This window comes from Notolepis coatsorum (assembly GCF_963971535.1).
Source record: "Notolepis coatsorum genome assembly, chromosome: 17".
NCBI classification, from domain to species: domain Eukaryota; kingdom Metazoa; phylum Chordata; class Actinopteri; order Aulopiformes; family Paralepididae; genus Notolepis; species Notolepis coatsorum.
The window spans coordinates 101,855,150-101,875,173 of record NC_140181.1 but is presented as its reverse complement, the minus strand read 5'-3'; the positions used below and the strand labels follow the sequence as shown (position 1 = coordinate 101,875,173).

General features: G+C 43.0%; 1 protein-coding gene across 1 annotated transcript in view; it reads left to right on the top strand.

The window, feature by feature from the left end:
* Positions 1-2,103: 2,103 nt before the first annotated feature.
* The window catches only part of lemd1 (LEM domain containing 1), a gene marked incomplete at both ends in the record, with an annotated part of 33,328 nt that continues 15,407 nt past the window's right edge, over positions 2,104-20,024 (top strand). The window contains 2 exons of the mRNA XM_084333592.1: positions 2,104-2,301; positions 18,276-18,384. Coding sequence (XP_084189718.1) covers positions 2,104-2,301; positions 18,276-18,384 — 307 coding nt within the window. The remainder of the gene's footprint in view (positions 2,302-18,275; positions 18,385-20,024) is intronic.

Genomic DNA, 20,024 nt, shown 5'->3' with positions numbered 1-20,024 from the left:
GTGGAACAGACATTCCTGATGCAGGAGATCCTTCTCCTGAACTGAGTCCCCAAATAGATCAAACTGGACTGATGGGACCATTGAATTGTACATGTTGAGTGGGAAGGCAATGTATAAATACTGTGTGCACGCTCTAAACAAAAAAAATGCTGAGTGTGAATGTGACGGATCGTATTGGTCTGTGTTGTGTTGATGTTAAATGTTAATGTCCCGAGGGGGAGTCGAACAGGGGAGCTCCCGCGACGCGGGCGACGACACAGGCCGCTGCACTAAGAAGTGAATCCACTGCTATGTACCGTACCTATGCGTCTGTTAACCCTGTTATGAGGAAGTGAGTTTAACTTACTAGCCCGTAATGCCACAGTCACTTGTCAACACCCCTGTTTCTGTGACTGTGGATATACTCACGGGGCTTCCCCGTTACATGAAAACAGACACTGTGTGGAGAGAGAAACTGAATGTGCAGGAGGAATGTAAACCAGTATGGAGGGTGTTTTATAAAGCACCACTGAACAAGAGGTCAGGAGACTTGCAGTGGCGGATACTGAAGGGAGCAGTGGCAGTCAATAGCTTTGTCTCCAAGTTAAATCCAACAGTATCTAACAAATGTCCTTTTTGTCAAGAACCAGAGTCTGTTTTCCACTGTTTTTTGGAGTGTAAACAAATTGAAGTACTTTTTGAGGTTGTACAGTAGAATCTGTGTTTGTCAAATGTGGGGAGAGTTGGAGTAAAACTGCTTTTATTGTTGGTGCTGGTTATAAAAGGACAAATGGAATGAAATGGGAGCTGGTGAACTTTGTAGTGGGACAGGCAAAATTGTCAATTTACAAAAGTCGGAAAAATCAAATTGAATATGGTTCAGGTGGGGAGTTGTTGCCATTGTTTAAGGCTTTGGTATGAGCTCGAATTACAGTAGATTTTCCGTTTTATTTACTCATGACTGATTTTGAGTTTTTTTTTGACGCATTGGTGCTTCAATGAAGCTCTTTGTTCGGTTGTTGATAAGCAGCTCTGTTTTAACCCCTTGTTTCTGTGAGGATTTAAATAGTGTCTATGTATGAATGTTTAATTGACAAATGAAAAAAATTCCTTTTATTTATTGGAAATAAAGGTTCTTAAAAATCAACAAAATCTCTCTCTCTCTCTCTCTCTTTCTCTCTCTCTCTCTCTCTCTCTCTCTCTCTCTCTCTCTCTCTCTCTCTCTTTCACACACACACACACACACACACACACACACACACACACACACACACACACACACACACACACACACACACACACACACACACACACACGCACGCACACACACACACACACACACGTCTTGCCCGTCTTGCTCCAGCAGATGGCGGTGGTGTAGCTCCTCCAATCAATATGCAGCTGGACGACTGTGCAACACACTTTTGGAGTTCGCAATTCTCAGGTACGTCCTGATCAGAAATGGCCCTGATTGAGCAGGGAAAACGGCATATTTAATTGATGCTTGCTATGTTAGATTTAGCAAATAAAGAAATGTTCCCTAACTTTGGTCCTCAGGCTCTGCTTCCAATGGGTGGCTCATTTAAAAACTTGGTATCTCATTCCCACACGGACGTCATGCACTGCTCCAATGTGCACTGCAGTTAATGTGGATCGTGGCAGGGGTGGGTGATTTATGTACATCTTTATTATTTATTATTTATAGTTAGTTAGTTCTATGGAGATATCACGTTTTTAGGGAGTCCCTTCCCTTCCAGGACCAAGAGACACCGCTTGGTTATTATTTGAACGGCTTAAGGCTATAATCTGTACTTGATGTTTGTTTGTTGTTGCATATTTGAAATACACTTCAATCCAATCAAATCAAAATCGTAATGTCATGGTATGCATGATGCCAGTTGCTCCGCTTGGCTCTGACTGGCTGTAGTCTCTAGTATAGCTGTCAAAGTAACAGCTGTTCCCAGATCAGTCAGTGTTAATGCACGAGGAGGCAACAAGGATAACCTCTGAGTATCTATATCATCATCATCACCTCAGATAGATTAGAGGCGTTTGGGTTACATTTGGGGTTAAAGACAAGTTAGTGTTGTATATTGTTGGTGTCATTCTTCCTGTGTGACTGTCATGCCGGTGTTCGTTGAGGATCCCACTCATTTCTCCAAGTCGAGACTGAAGTCGGACTTGATTGCCAACAGCGTCGCCTTGCCTCCCAGCGAGAGCAGAAAGGAGGTGTATGTGGAGCTGTACGTGAAGAACATCGATCAACAACACGCGGCGGATTTCTCTAGCGATGAGGAGGACCACTTGTTGCAAGATGTCGTTGTGAGTTTATTTATAAACGCATATGCTACACTATTTATTAATGTTTGATTTATAATCGACATGGGATTTTTGCAAACGTGCAATTATTGCTGTTTTGTGTACAATGCGAAGTCATGATAAAAATGGCAATGCCAATCGATTCGAGATTGATTGATTGACAACTTTAATGAACAGATTGCAGAATGGGTATAGCCTACAGTACAGTACAGTACAGTACAGCTCGAGCAGGTTGGGGAAGCTACTCTTGAAGCATAATAGTTTAGCAAGCTACTGTACCAATTACTTTAGTGGATAAAGTGGAACTACAGCAAACAAAGCTACCAATATAATGTAAAAATAATAATTAACTAAATGAAGTGACATGACTGCAAAAAATACCACTTAATTGAAAATGAAAACTAAGTGCACTTACTGGCTGTATGCCAGTCGAACAGGAAGCAACACCAAATAATCATATCTGGGTTCTATACATAAAAATGTGCTAAACTTTCATCTGCTGGCACCTTCTTAGACCAGTTGCTATAACTTAACCATAACAATGGTCAAGGCCGTCAGGCGTCAGCAGAATCTCTTGTATGACAATGAGAGGAGGGGTGGGTTGGTCAAAGGGGCTTCACTCAAAAGAGGGGAGTCGATTATATAAATAGAAATAAACAATAATAACAATAATAATAATAATAATAATAATAATCATGCAATTCCCTTCTTTTCTACAGCCATACGTGTAGTTCCAGTGGTTCAGGCACCTCAAAATGTCAACAAAAATCAACTAACTGCTAAAATCACATTGCCATTTAGCTGTACTATTAAGCTACATTTAATCTAATCTAAATTGTATTTAATTTAATTAGGCCCTACATGTAGTGAAACGACTTGCCAACAATGAAAAGCAGCATTGTGCAGCAGAACCATGCAGCAACAATCAGCTGAAAGAAATCATGTGAGTGAGGATCACCAGCCACAAGTTAATGCTCTCACACAAAGTCGAGGTCCCCTATAGTTTGGAATTGCTATTTTAATTACTCTGGGGAAGTATTTAACCTATAGCAATGAAGTAGCTCAATAATAATTATGTCCTTCTATAATACTTAATGGGCACGGGGTGTTGTCGGGTCTCATAGTGGTCGTAGCAGCAGCAGCGACAGCAGCTGTTATCATTGGAAATGATATCCTGCAAGGTCAGCAGCTGTAACGCTGAAGGGTCTGGACAGCAGTGGGGGTTGTAGGGTGGTCTTATTATATATATATATAGGTCACTACCACCATCACCACACACCACTTGGCTTGGTTTCCTGCGTGGGGCCCCTCATTGACAACAGTTGTACTGCTGGTGTAAGGGGTTGCCTTGTCATTTCTGTAGTGTCTGCTTTCCACACCTCACATTCATTTATTTTTGTTAAATACAGAGTTGTCCTACTACTACTGTCTGTGTTGTTAACCCTTTCACTGCGACAACACACAGAAGGTTAACCCTTTCACTGCCACACAACAGCAGGTTAACCCTTTCACTGCCACACTACAGAAGGTTAACTAGAGTTGTCCTCTACTGTCTGTGTTGTTAATACAGAGCTGTGTCCTCTAGTGTCTGTGTTGTTAATACAGAGCTGTCCTCTAGTGTCTGTGTTGTTAATTCAAGCTCTGGTTTTGTCAAATCTTGACTATTGTCCTGCAGTATGGTCGAATGTAACGACGAATAAACTGAAAAAATTACAAATGGTACAAAACAAAGCAGCACGTATATCGCTTCGCTGTGAGTACAGAACTAATGTTGCAGCGATGCACAGTTGTTTAACTTGGTTACTTGTCAAACATAAATTACTCTGCTCACTCCTTGTATTCACTAGGAATATTCTTGTTACAAAGATCCCCTCAATTTTATATAACAATTTATCTATAAGTCTTGACAGACACAACCATTCCAGCAGACATGCTTCTGCACGAGGTTTTACACTTCCAAAAGTGAGGTCGAATGCAATGAAGCGAACTGTCATGTTCCGTGATATGCAGGAATGGAACTCTCTTCCCAGACATGTTAAGCAGGAGAATAGTAAATGTCGTTTCAAAATCGTGGTAAAACAACATTTTCAACCAAAGAAATTGACATTCCCTAATAGATAGTGTGTACGTAAATGAAAATGTATGTGTCTGATAAAGAGATACGTGTCTGATAGGGATATATTATTAAAATATTGTATAATTGGCTGATATGAACATAGATAATGTATGTAAAAGCTAAATGGTATATTATGCTGTATTGTATTATGAATTAATTATGAGTAGGTATTATTGTATTGTATTATGAATTCATAAGGCGTATATATTGTTGTATTGTATTATGAATTTGATTAGGGTTTTTATTGTTGTTTTAATTGTCTGTATGACATGTAAATGTTGTGAGTGTATAAGTCTGTAACTGTATTTTATGTGTTATGGACCCCAGGAAGAATAGCCCCAGCACTGCTGTGGCTAATGGGGATCCAAATAAACTTAAACTTAAACACTTTGAGTGCCAGCAGGGGGCGCACGATTTAGCGCTTGAGTGCCAACGCTCTATTCAATGAGAGGGCGAGCACTTTATTCTTTATTATTCTTTTGACATGACATAAAACTATACACACAAACAAGCCCCTCTCAACTCTACAACGGTTCAAGAGCGCCATCTGGTGGCGGATCGGCGGATCGCCCAGGGCATAAACAGGAAGTGGAAGCTGGTGCTCATTTCAATTGGGTCCGATCACTCGGTAATAGTCCCAGGACTTTAGCTGATCACAACGGATAGTGATCCATTACCAATAACTCGATAAACAACATGATTTGGACGTATATACTATTATACAACCTGGAAATGGATCGGATATTTTGACATCCCATAATAGAAAAAAATCTGTTCCACGCTCATCTCCCAACGGCGAGAGGAAGCTACGGTGAGTTTCAGCGTTATTTTTTAATGTCTTCTATACTAACTGCTCTAATGATCATATCACCCACACTAGATGAATGATATAACGTTGCCCACGGAATTATAAACGACCCCCCCCCCCCATCCGGTCATCATCAGATCATACGTAGTAACTTCTAGAAGTACGTCCATTTGAAATTTTTTATCTCGCACAGATTCCTACCAAACTGTATTTGATCATCAATATAATGCATTTAGGGCTATAAATCAAGTTCTGGAGAAAGCTGCAGAAAACGATAAAAATATTCTTATACTTTAGACCGTATTTTAGTATGAATATGTGAATGAAAAAGTATAACGTTGCTACACCCTGAACAATATATAGGACGTTGAATGGGCCATAGTAATGTCAATTTAGCAATAAAATTTAAAAAGTTATAGCCCTGCAAAGAAGGGGAACTTCTCCATGTTAAATAGGGCTGGCGAGGGATGGTAAATTATGAATTTAACCCCGGCGATCAAAGTGTTAATGTAGAGTTGTCCTCTACTACAGCGGTTCTCAACAGGGGTGCTGTGGCACACTAGGGTGCCTCAGAGAGCTGCCAGGGGTGCCAGATTTCAAAATTTTATTTATTATTCTTTTTTTTAAATAGCATTACAGAAAATGATCACAAGTGCTATCTGTTGCAGCTGCACTGTTTTCCATGAAAATAACATATTTGGATAAGTTTGACCATTTCTCAAAAACTGAAAATCATTATTTAAAAAAAATACAGAAAAGGATGACCAAGTTACCATTTCTCAAGAAATATAAATAAATACAGAAAATAAGCACTCGTGGTGCGGCTGGGTGGCGTAGCGGAGATTGCGCTTGTCACCAATGCAAGAGACTCCGGTCTCGACTCCCCGAGTCAGCATTGCCTGCGGCTTGGGCCAGTCGTCATACTATCTCAATTGGCAGAGGTAGCGGGTGGAAAGTCGATGGGTGGGGATTGGACGTTGTGGACAGCGACTCCTACAGGTCGGTTGGGTGATGCCTGTACAGCAGAGACCGGGGGCAGCGTGAGCCTCTCACGCGTTAATCAAATCAAATCAAATTTATTTGTAAGGCCCGACAACACACGTTAATGTCCCCATGGGCCGGACACATCTTCTTTAAACAAGTCAAGAAGAAACATCACAATAAGTCAAGAAACCAAACAAGAACACCATAAGGTCTAACAAATTTTAAATAAATGCAAAATAAATGAATGCAATGCGAACACTCCCGGGCATACCCCACGCGAAGGTAAGGAAAAACTCACTAAAACCTAGCAATAGGAAAAAATGCACCACAGGCAGTGTGGAGGAGAGAAACCTTAGAAGGGCCATTCAAGGGGGATCTCCCTTCTTAGATGTCGGTGATAGTAGTGTTGCAGACGGACAGTTGGTAAGCATGCACGCATGTGTGTAGTGAAACACAGATGAGTGCATGCAATAGCAACTGAACATTTAGAAAAATGTAAGATAGAGCTGATAGAGGATCTATTTGAGGCACAGGGGCAGCGCAAAGAGGGTCGCGTCCTCCCCGTCTTAATCACGGGACGTTCAACACTCCGGTCATAACTCCGAGACAGCCGGAGACAGGGGGCGGCGCAGAGAGGGTCGCAACCTCCCCGTCATCATCGCGGGACGTCCAGCACTCCGGTCATCACTACGAGACAGCCGGAGACGGGGAGACAGGAGGGCACGCAGAGAGGGTCGCATCCTCCCGGTCTTCATCACGGGACGTCCGACACTCCGGGACAGCAACTGACAGGGAGACAGGGAGACGGGGACACGTGATGCAAGGCTTCTATCCTCACTACAGCCGACCAGTGGGAGGCATAGTCTAGCAACGTTCAAGACAGGGGAGGGAAGAATTGAAGGGGAGAATTGGCAATACGAAATTGGGATGGGAGAAAAATAGAAAATAAGGAGAAAAAGTGGATAAAAAAAAAATAAACACTCGTTCACTCTGTGGACATTTCTAGCTCAATGCGAGGTCTGTTGCTGGCTATTAATACGGTCAATACATATAAAAAAAATACACAGAAAAGGATCACCAAGTTACTCTTTACAGAGAACATTGAGACAAAGCTTCCTGACACATCTCCATCCAAACTCTTGGAAGAACTGAGTGTGGTGCTGAGTATTGCTTGTTTAGCAAGATTTTCTTCCATTTTTAAAACACATGTGATTTCCAAATGTTCCATGTATTTAGAGGGTGGTGTTGTAACTTTCCAGTGTTTTAGTATTAATTTCTTCATTACTAATTAAGTTATTGTTGTGTCATAGTTCCCGTCTTACAAGAGAGAGCGATTGTGTTAACAGTTGTTGAGAGCAAAGTCTATGACAGTTCATTTTTGTGCAGTTCCAGAAAGCGTTATTTTGCATTAACCTACATTAGGGTTGTCACAGTGATGTGACATTTCCTATGAGTAATAAATTCATGACGAATAACTCAATATCTGTAATTTCTATCCGGTCATTGACTGATCTATGTAGCTGCAGCCTTATTTAGTGCATTGCACAAACATACTGTAGCTGGTCTGGACTGGTCCTCAGCTCCTCTCCAGTCGAGCTGCTGCAGGGTTTAATCAGACATTTTATCAGAAGTTTAATCAGAAATAACTAGTGCTGTCAATCGATTAAAATATTTAATCTGATTAATCGCATGATTGTCCATAGTTAACTCGCGATTAATCGCAAATTAATCGCATTTAAAAATATATATATTTATCTTATTTATTTATTATTTATATATTTATTTACAGATCTTTTTCAAGTTCCAAGTTTTAATACTCTTATCAACATGAGAGTCAACAAATGCTTGCTTCATGCAGCCATTTAACACAAAAGGATGACCCTCATGCATTGCAAATTTGCATCAAATTCAAAACAGAGTGATGCACAAAATAACTTAAAAGAAAATAATAATTTAAAACAATGAATAAAGTGTGCATGAAATAATAGGGGAAAGAAAACGTTACATTCACCCACACAAGGGCTGAGTACTCACCCCCCCCCTCCCTCTCTCTCTCTCTCTCTCTCTCTCTCTCTCTCTCTCTCTCTCTCTCTCTCTCTCTCTCTCTCTCTCTCTCACACACACACTCTCCCAGCTCTTTTTCTCTCTTGCCCCTTCCTCATCTCTCTCTAGGAGAGGATAGGAGGAGGTCGAGGAGAGGAGAGGAGGAGGTCTAGGAGCAGTGGCGAATCCTTATGGAAGCCAACGGAAGCCAGGCCTCCCTATTAAAATATGAATTAATATCAAATATGAAAAAAAAAAAAAATTATATATAATTTTTTTTAATATAGTTTACATTCTTTTTCATCTGTGCATCTGTGTTATAATTTTTTTTTTTAAATGTCCCTCTTCTCTTTCTCACTCCCTCTAACACACTGTCAGACTCACTGTGCTCACTGCAGCTATAGAGGAGAGGAGGCAGGGGGTAGGTCTCTTTCTCCAGCCTCAACCATGTGATTCATGTATCTAGAGTCCAAAACCGATCCTAGCCAATCAGATTCGAGCTGACTGCCACACCCTAAAAGTTTAAAACGGGGCTGTGAGAAGAATCATGAGTGTGGAGTCCCCTCTGCACACCTCCCCTCTGCACTCTGAACATTGTATTAACCCGTGACTACTCCCACGGGCCGAATATTGCCCCGATCCTCGCGAGATTAAATCCACGGGCACCTCTCGGCGTGCCGAAGCTTTTCCTAAATCACTTCCATCATCGAAAACGAGGGGAAAAGGTCGGCTCGCGACCCTGAAAATGTTGCGTGATTTTAAAAACGCTGTATTAAGTGAGCCTATGATGGGATCCACGCGAGCTTTCTATCGTGGAAACATCTGGGCGTCCCGCAACTTTTACTCATTCACATGTAGCCCCGAAAATGCTTAGAAAAGGAAAGCCGCAAGCGTGGAATAAACTCGCCGAAACGGAAAAGTGTCCCATGGGCGCGCCGTGATTCCGATCCGCGTGACAATATTAACGGCCATAGAGGAGACCGTGGGACACCTTTTTGCAACCGAATATGTGTCTCGAATTTGCTCCCACGCGGCGCGCAAAATCGTGCAAGGAAAAATCTGACCAAAAATTAACCAATGCTCCAGCAGTATTAATGACCCTGATGTAAACAAGACAAACGTCGTTCTCTGGTCTGCATCCCCTTATTATATACAATTGTGTGTATTGAGCCGTACTGTATTGTACCCATTCTGCAATCTGTTAAATAAATAAAAAGAAAGTTTGACTGGCCGCCGAGCCATACTGTAGTGTACATGGTGACTGATTGACTTAAAAAATTAAAAAATTAAAAAATTAATAAAAATATTTAATATTTTTTTTTTTTTTTTTTTTGGCTTCCCCTGTTATTTTACCCACGCGACGCCACTGTCTAGGAGAGAGAAGGAGGAGGTGGAGGAGGTCTAGGAGAGGATAGGAGGAGGTCTAGGTCTAGGAGAGGAGAGGAGGAGGTGGAGGAGGTCTAGGAGAGGACAGGAGGAGGTGGAGGAGGTCTAGGAGAGGTGGAGGAGGTCTAGGAGGAGGTCTAGGAGAGGATAGGAGGAGGTCTAGGAGTGGAGAGGAGGAGGAGGTCTAGGAGTGGAGAGGAGGAGGTCGAGGAGAGGAGGAGGTCTAGGAGAGGAGGATGTGGAGGAGGTCTAGGAGAGGGAAGGAGGTCTAGGAGAGGATAGGAGGAGGTCTATGAGAGGAGGAGGTCTAGGAGAGGAGGAGGAGGGAGAGGAGAGGAGGAAGTCTAGGAGAGGAGAGGAGGAGGTCTAGGAGAGGGAAGGAGGAGGTCTAGGAGAGGAGAGGAGGAGGAGGGAGGGGAGAGGAGGAGGTCTAGGAGAGGAGGTCCAGCAGGGTTCCCACGGTACCTGGAAAACATGGAATTCATTTTTTCATTTTCCAGGTATGGAAAAGTCATGGAAACTGAGCAAAAGTGAACACTTACATGGAAATAGAAACGGTTGTCCTGGGCAATTGTATTGGATGATGTGTAAAATAGTAATAAAATGAAACTATTGAGCACAAAATTAAGATGAGTTCATAAAAACCCTCTTGGCATCCTATATGGTATATTGGATGTTGGAATTTGATGCAGGCAACATGGTGATATGGACTTTAAAAGTATAGTTTCGGATTGGTGGACTTCAGGAATAATAACGTTACTCGCGATCTCAATAGAAGGGTCAAATACATGCATTTCCCAGCCAACACGGGAGCCTTGACATCTACAGTCTGTCTTGTTTTGGATGAATGAGTAGAAATGAAAAACGGAAATCTTGAAGTAGTTTTGACATGTGATATATAGATAAGAATATTGTTTCATTGTGTATTGATTAACTTTACATTTGCGCTTCATTACTTTACAAAAGTTATACTGGCACATGGGTCTAATACAGCAATGGATTATGGGAAAATGCAACGTTAAAGCAGTGCCAATGTAAGACTGACTTTACATTAAACGAATGACAATAATATAGTATAAAGTAGGGTATTATTTGGACTAAAGAATGGTGTTGTCTCACCCTACTCGCATGTTCAGGGAGAGCACCATACATTATACACTGAGAAACCACGGCCGAGAGTGAGCTCTCCGGGAACAACCCCACTTTGCCAGACATTTTCTTGGCAACCGTCTTCCGTCCTGACTTCCTGTTCTAACGTTCTAATCTACACTGCTGCCACCTTTCGTCAGGCGAATTGCAGCCATTTTGTATAAATAAAAAAAAAAAGGAAAAATAAGGGAAAATATTTTAACGGGAGGACGGCGGGAGAGAAGGTTGAAATACGCGATAATCCCGGGAAAAACAGGAGGGTTGACAGGTATGACATGGAGTGCAATCTTGCTAGCCAACATTCAGTTTGCTAACTAACTAGCTACTAGCTAGTGTTGGCTAGCTTGCATTGCTAGCTAACTACCAATACATTTTCACATTAGGCTGTGACATTACTTCTATACTAGTTGACATGAATAGTCTTGATAGTTTGTAACATTCATTCTTATATCTACTTTTAGCTATTTTGTGATTTTTTGTTTTTTTTTCTTAAAGATTATACTACTAAATAGGAACATTTGGGGTGAGACATTTTTGAAAAATCATTGATCATGCCTAGACTGATTCTATACATCTATACTGTTATAAGCTAAGCTTACTAGTGGGGTTGCTGTACTGAGGAACCACAGGGGAACCAGCCTTATGTTTTCCCTTTTAGGTTCATTAGTTTGATTTACAGAGTAAGACTCATAATCTAATAAGACTAATAAATAAAGGAAAGAGGGAGGAGGAAGAGAAGAGGGGCAAAGATGAAAGAGGAGGAGAAGAAGAGAAGAGAGAGGATGACAGAGGAAAAGGGAGAAGAGTGGAGAGGAGTTGAGAAGAGTAGGAAGAGAAGACAGGAGCAGACACAAGAGGGGAGGTGTGGAGAGAAGAGGACAGGATGAGATAGGAGAGGAGTGGAAGAGAGAACATATATCAATCCCAGTGCTCATGTGTTTCAAAGTTCCAGTTCAATAAATAGTTTTTCATCTACAGCTTGTTGCATTATTTCATGCATTGATATTATCAATAAGACATAATCTCTAAGCATTTACAATGTAGACTTGACTGGCACATCTTTTAAATCAAGTAAGTAGTCCTAGGGCAGGGGTCGGCAATTAGGTCTGGCCACAGGCCAGATTTTCCCCAAGCCTTTGATTGGCGGGCCAGGACCAAAAACAATGGCTAATTTAATATACTGATAGTGAAAAATACAGCACCGCGGCGGGTGCATACACTTAATAATAATAATAATAATTAGGGATGCTCGATATTGGCTTTTTTACCGATACCGATATTGTCCAACTCTTAATTTCCGATACCAATATCAACCGATATCAACCGATACCGATATATGCAGGGTTCCCCCCCCCCAAAAAATTGAATAATTTCAGGTAATTAACATTACATATCTCTTGTTGTGGAATTAACACAACATTATGCATACTTTTGACAATAAATAAATCAGAATTTGTTCTTACTTGCTTGCCTGGGTAAATAAAGGTTATAGAAATGTAAAAAAAATAAAAAAATACATTTCTTTTTTTGAAAACCGATACTGATATTTTCCGATGTTTCCGACATTTTAATGCCGATATCGGCCGATAATATCGGTAGGCTGATAATATCGGACATCCCTAATAATAATAATAACTATATTATTTGTATAGCACTTTTCATACAGAGGTTGCAGTTCACAGTGCTTCACAACAGTAAAAAACACAGACATAAGCGAGCACTCGCAAATGGGGGACCCTGATGTAAACAAGACAAACTTTTTTCTCTGGTCTGCATCCCCTTAACAATTGTGTGTATTGCGCCGTACTGTATATTGTACCCATTCTGATCTGTTAAATAAAGTTTTCATTCATTCATTCATGAACAGCAGATCAGCTGTTGCAGATCACCGCGGCGGGTGCATAAGTAACACATGAACAGCAGGTCAGAATGCATGAAAACATGACTCACCATACCTGCCCCGGGCTTGTTCAGTCCTCCAAAATCCCTGCTAATGTTTGAAACATGTCAAATATCCACTTGCCGCCCTCCAATTCCAGATTGGTGTTGAATGCAGCTACTTTATCTGCCAACTTGAACACAGTTGTCATCATTGCCTCGTTGTTGTTGTTGTTGTTGTTGTTGTTGTTGTTGTTGTTGTTGTTGTTGTCGCCACATATTATGCAGAGAGGACGTCGGCACGCAAGAATCACCGACCTGTTGTGATAAACCCGTATTTTAAGTACGACTCCTGTTTATTAAAAGAAGCGTTATGTGTCTTGGAGGTCGTAGGCTCCTCTTCTGGCTCATCAGTTGGTATTTCCCCGTTGCAAAGAAGCTATCCAAAGACGTTCGTTCTTTTTTTTTTAACACATTTTGTTACTCGCTCGCATCTCGAACGCGGAAGTGAAAGTGCGTTAGGGAAATATACATGCGGCCCGGTGGGACTATTCCATTGGTTCTCCCAGTGGCTATAGTGACAGACATGCTTTTGATGACCACCGGTAGATAGATACAGCTTCACAAAGACACACTGGCGTCCCGGGTGAATATTTCCCGCGCGTAAAATAAATATCATATTCTCAAAATAATCTGACAGGCCAGAAATTATTGCTGGCGGGTCAATGTCGGCCCGCGGGCCGCCTATTGCCGACCCCTGTCCTAGGGGGTTGTGTGTGTGAGGAGAGGGGGGCATGGATGGGGAAAGCCTCGGGCCTATAGATCATCACTTAATATGGTACCTAGAAAATCAGGAGGTAGCATGGAAAAAAATTTCAAGGCAAGCGTGGGAACCCTGTCTAGGAGAGGAGGAGGTCTAGGAGGTCTAGGAGAGGAGGTCTAGGAGAGGAGAGGAGGAGGTCTAGGAGAGGAGGTCTATAGGAGAGGAGAGGAGGTCTAGGCGAGGAGGAGGTCTAGGAGAGGAGAGGAGGAGGTCTAGGAGAAGAGGTCTAGGAGGAGGTCTAGGAGAGGAGGAGGAGGTCTAGAGGAGAGGAGGAGGTCTAGGATAGGAGGAGGTCTAGGAGAGGAGGTTTAGGAGAGGGAAGGAGGTGGTCTAGGAGTGGAAAGGAGGAGGTCTAGGAGAGGGAAGGAGGAGGTCTAGGAGTGGAGGAGGTCGAGGAGCGGAGAGGAGAGGAGGAGGAGGAGGAGGAGGTCTAGGACAGGAGGAGGTCTAGGAGTGGAGAGGATGAGGTTGAGGAGAGGAGGAGGGAGAGGAGAGGAGGAGGTCTAGGAGAGGATAGGAGGTCTAGGAGAGGATAGGAGGAGGTCTAGGAGAGAAGAGGAGGGAGGTCTAGGAGAGAAGAGGAGGAGGTAAACTAGACCCAGGGAACTAGGCCTGTGTCGATTCTTAGTGCGATATCCAAAGTCATAGAAAGGATCATTAATGATCAAATAAACGAATACCTCTCTACAAACAACCTGTTGTACGAGCTCCAGTCTGGATTTAGAACATCATATTCCACACACATGTTTATTATATCTGACAGACCAAATTAGAACAGCGGTGGACAAAGGTCAATTCTGTGGGATGGTTTTAATAGACTTCCAAAAAGCCTTCGACACCGTTAACCACGACATACTTTTATATAAACTGAGAATAACATTTCTCGGTAGAGTGTCCACCTATATTAACAGGTCAGCATTAGAAGTCCTGGCAGGGGCACTGATCCAATGTCATTATGACTATGCATGCTCCTGGTACACTGGCATCACAGTAGCACTGAAAGGTAGGCTACAGACAGCTCAGAACAAATTAGTTAAAATGATTTTAAAACTCCATCCCAGGACTTACACAGACACATTTTAACAGCCTCAAGTGGCTCAGGTTGAGGAGAGGGTCTCTCAATTAAAACTCAACATGACACACAGGATACTCTGGAATACTGTCCCTCAATATCTTAGTGGATATTTTAACATGGTAAGGGATGTACACGGACATGCCACCAGGGGTAGTACAACAGACATCGTCCCAGTGAGATGTAATAGAAAAATAGGCCAAAACTCATTCCTGTATTCAGCAGCAGTACTATGGAATAGCCTACCAATGGAGTTGAAGCCCATAAACCCCTTCTCCAATTTTAAATCAGTTATAAAGAGGTGGATCATAAGTAGCAGAAGCTGGGAGTAGTGACCAAAGGGTTTCTAATATGTGTTATTCCTTTTTATTCTTTTATTGTCTATAAAATGGAATATTATTGTATGTATTTTTTTTTATACCACACATCCTGACATACAGACACTACAAACAACCATGTCCACACACCAGTACATAAATCCACTGACACCAATGATGTCAGACTACTGCTTGACCTGACTCCTAGAACCCACCTCACCCCGGCCCACTTTGACAACCTAGGATGGCTTAGAGTAGACGACAGAGTACAGCAACTTGCAATGGGCCTGGTCTACAAGATACACTACGCGACCAAGGTACCCATGTACATGTCAAAATACTTCCCAAAGGTCAGTGAATACCACGATCACAACACCAGAGGGAGCTCCACAAATCATGTTAAACCCAGATTCGGCTCAAACAAGGGACTAAACACGTTTCGCAATTATGCCACATCAATATGGAACGCCCTACCCAAAGCTGTAAAGGAATGTGAATCACTACCCACTTTCAAAAACACTCTCAAAGAACACCTACGGGAGACTGCAATTCGAAACTGGCCCCTACAAATGTCTTAACCCAGTTGTACAGTAAATTACCAAGTATGGCTTTGTCAGTATTCCAATGTACAGTGTAAAGTGTCCCCTCCCCCCCACCCCAACCCCCCCCCCCCCCTCCAATGTACAGCCCCCACCCACCAACCCCACCCACCCAACCTCCTCCAATGTACAGTTTCTACGTCAAATGTATATACACTCTTTTGACACTTTTTGTATAACAAACAGTACTGTATTTGCAAATCTGATATGTCATAAATGTATAGATGTAGCAGTACTGTCTATCTGTATGTCATGTATGTCATATATGTTATGATGAATTGAAAATGGGGGACCCTGATGTAAACAAGACGAAAGTCTTTCTCTGGTCTGCATCCCCATAACAATTGTATGTATTGAGCTGTACTGTACTGTACCCATTCTGCAATCTGTTAATACACTTTTCAATCAATCAATCAATCAAAGGACCACAATGGAAACAAGCCTATGGCTTTATTGTGTTTATTTGAATCCTATTGGTAAATGGAGAAATGTATACCTGTTCATATTGTGATCAAATGTATGTGTGATTTCCATTCTAAATCAATAAACTATTCTATCAATCTAGGAGAGCAGGTCTAGGATAGGAGGAGGTCTAGGAGAGGAGGAGGTCTAGGAGAGGAGGTCTAGGAGAGGAGATGAGGAGGTCTAGGAGAGGAGGTCTAGGAGGACAGGAGGAGGCCTAGGAGAGGAGAGGAGGAGGTCTAGGAGAGGAGGTCTAGGAGAGGACAGGAGGAGGTCTAGGAGAGGAGGAGGTCTAGGAGAGGAGGTCTAGAGGAGAGGAGGAGGCCTAGGAGAGGAGGATGCCTAGGAGAGGGAAGGAGGTGGCCCAGGAGAGGGAAGGAGGAGGTCTAGGAGAGGGAAGGAGGAGGTCTAGGAGAGGGAAGGAGGAGGTCTAGGAGAGGGAAGGAGGTGGTCTAGGAGAGGAGGAGGTCTAGGAGAGGGAAGGACGAGGTCTAGGAGAGGAGGAGATCTAGGAGAGGGAAGGAGGAGGTCTAGGAGAGGAGGTCTAGGATAGGAGGAGGTCTAGGATAGGAGGTTTAGGAGAGGGAAGGAGGTGGTCTAGATTTGATTTGATTTGATTTTTATTTAGTACAATTTATACAATAGTATAAAAACAAGGGGTACAAGGATAACATGTGAAAGTCTGTCGACTTGTTTCCAACATGGTCCCAAGAAGAATACAATAGGAGAGGAAGAGGTCTAGGAGAGGAGAGGAGGAGGTCTAGGAGAGGGAAGGAGGAGGTCCAGGAGAGGGAAGGAGGAGGTCTAGGAGAGGAGAGGAGGAGGTCCAGGAGAGGGAAGGAGGAGGTCTAGGAGAGGAGAGGAGGAGGTCCAGGAGAGGGAAGGAGGAGGTCTAGGAGAGGGAAGGAGGAGGTCTAGGAGAGGGAAGGAGGAGGTCTAGGAGAGGAGAGGAGGAGGTCCAGGAGAGGGAAGGAGGAGGTCTAGGAGAGGAGGAGGTCTAGGAGAGGGAAGGAGGAGGTCCAGGAGAGGAGGAGGTCTAGGAGAGGGAAGGAGGAGGTCTAGGAGAGGACGAGGTCCAGGAGAGGGAAGGAGGAGGTCTAGGAGAGGAGGAGGTCTAGGAGAGGGAAGGAGGAGGTCTAGGAGAGGAGGAGGTCCAGGAGAGGGAAGGAGGAGGTCTAGGAGAGGGAAGGAGGAGGTCTAGGAGAGGAGGAGGTCCAGGAGAGGGAAGGAGGAGGTCTAGGAGAGGAGGAGGTCCAGGAGAGGGAAGGAGGAGGTCTAGGAGAGGGAAGGAGGAGGTCTAGGAGAGGAGGAGGTCCAGGAGAGGGAAGGAGGTGGTCTAGGAGAGGGAAGGAGGAGGTCTAGGAGAGGAGAGGAGGTGGTCTAGGAGAGGAGGAGGTCTAGGAGAGGAGAGGAGGTGGTCTAGGAGAGGAGGAGGTCTAGGAGAGGGAAGGAGGAGGTCTAGGAGAGGAGGTGGAGGTGAAGGTGACCTCCTGGTTTTGACTGTATAATGGTATTTGACTGGTATTTATATTCCAGTATGAATTACAATGTGACATTACATATTTATTGTATGTCTATCTTGAAATGCAATTGTCATGGTGCTATTTCATTAATAACTACACAATATATATCATTTTAATATGTATATATGGAGGACAATGGTATTGTAAATATCCATATGTTTGCATAGATCCATGACTGTATACCTTTATATTTGCTGCATCTCACACTTGCCTTTGCGCAACACGGCCCTGCTTCCCAAGTAGCCCGCACCCCTTTCGCCCCTGACTCTTTTCTTATAAGCTACTGATCATGTTGCTTTGTTACTGTTTTGTCCAATTGGACAGCACCCTGCTTCCTTTTTATTAAACTTTTTTAAATATTAATAAATTATTTGTATTTATTATTTTGTTTTATTTCTCCAAGTCAAGTCAAGTCAAGAGTTTTAATTGTCACGGCATACAGGTATACAATGAAATGCGGGTGGTCTTGCCCGCAACGATGTGCAATACAGTGGTACATATAATAGAATAAAAAAATGAAAAAACAACATTGTGCAGTAAACAGGTAACAGGTAACGTGGAGTGACATCTCGGAATCTGTACATAGTTATTTACAGAGCATATGGGACATGCTAGTTAGCTTTGGTAGTGCAATACACTGTTCCTGTTATTCTAATTTAAAGTGTCCTTTCATTTGGCCTCCTGTTGTTACTATAGATATATATTCATATTTTTACCCTTTCTTTTATATTGCCTCTCTCTCTTTGTAAAGTGTCCTTGAGTCCGAGAAAGGCGCTTCTCTCTTTAAATCCAATTTATTATTATGTTTTCCTACCAGGAAGAGGAGAAGGAGGAGGACCCAGAGATGCTGGAGTCCAGTGGACTGACGGATGAGGAGCTGAAGGCCACCCTGCTCCAACACGGCGTCACAGCTGGGCCTATTGTTGGTGAGATCGCTCATCTTTTCTTAAGTATATCTGCGTGTTGTGTGTGAAAAAACCTCGTGTAAACCATTCACCGCTTCTCTAGTTCGGCTTACACCAATGATGACGACACAAACGCAGAGAACAAGTTTACATATCGTTAACCTCATACGATAATTAGTATAAGTAATGAGTCATTTATCATTTAAATATAATATAAGTATATAAGTAATTTCTTTGCCAAATTAAGATTTCTGGCTAACTGTAATCTCCTCACACTGCTGCATCGCCCTGGCTTAGTGCATATGTCGTCAGCCAATCGGAACGCTTGCTACGTTAAAAAAAATCCCCATCTGCCTAACTCACTCGTGTGACTTGTGCATTTTAATTGCATACACAGATGGCGATCGCATGACTTAGGCAAGTATAACAACTGCCTTAGTGTATGTATGTATGAGGAAAAAATGCCTAAGTCATGACATATTTTGTTTAAAAGTCAGCTTATTTTGTTATGCAATGGTTGTTGTGTTTTTGTATTTTTGCAAACTTGTTGATACACCTTGTGGAACTTATTTTCAAAATATAAATAAAGAACTTGTACACATTTGCTGGAAAATAAATGTTTTCTTCTTTTCCAAAAATCTTGAAAGATTACTTAGGCAATTATTGTATGAGGCTAACGATATTTGATATGGAATATGATAGATTGGGTGGAGCTGCAGCGGTAAAATATTGGCAGTGTGGGGAGGATTCACCTGGAGCATAATGCACATGGTAAGAAAAATGGTAAATGGTGCATTTATTATATAGCGATTTTATCCAAAGCACTTTACAATTTCTGTTCCTCACATTCACCCATTCACTCACACATTCTCACAGAGGCAACTGTGCGAGGTGCCAACCTGCACATCTGGAGCAATTAGGGGTTAAAGTGTCTTGCGCAAGGACACTTCGACACGCCGCCCGGGAACCTTCCAACTATCTCCTGAAAAAGGCCCAGAAGAGGTTGTTCTTCCTCCGGGCAGCTGAAGAAATTCAGACTGCCGAGGACCATGGTGGCCCAATTCTACTCAGCCATCATTGAGTCCATCCTCACCCACTCCATCATCTCCTGGTTCCCCGCCACAGCGGCAAAGGATCTCGCCAAGCTGCAGCGGGTGAGAGGGTGATCGGCTGTCCCCTGCCCTCCCTCAAATCCCTGCACGACTCCAGGGTGCTGAAGAGAGCGGGGAAGATCATGGCCGACCCCTCCCACCCCGGCCACGGCCTCTTCACCTTGCTCCCCTCTGGGAGAAGGTTGTAGCTACCGAAGGCTGTGAAAGCTCGACACAGACTGAGTTTTTCCCCCTCAGCCGCTAGGCTGATCAAGGACTCAGCCCCCCCTCTGCCCCAAGTGACACCGGCACAATGATGAAACCGGCCTGAACTGAAACTCTGCACTTTATATAATTATTTATATATATTTATTTAACTTATCCATCTTCCACTGCACTGTCTGTTATTGTGGGGGGGGGGGGGGGGAATGCATAATACTGTAATGCTGCAGCAATTTCCTAATGTGTTTACACAAATGGCTTAATAAAGGAATCTGGATCTGAAACCAGGCGACCGCTCTACCTCCTGAGCCATCGTCGACCCATATGCGGCTCCATATGCGGCTCCTG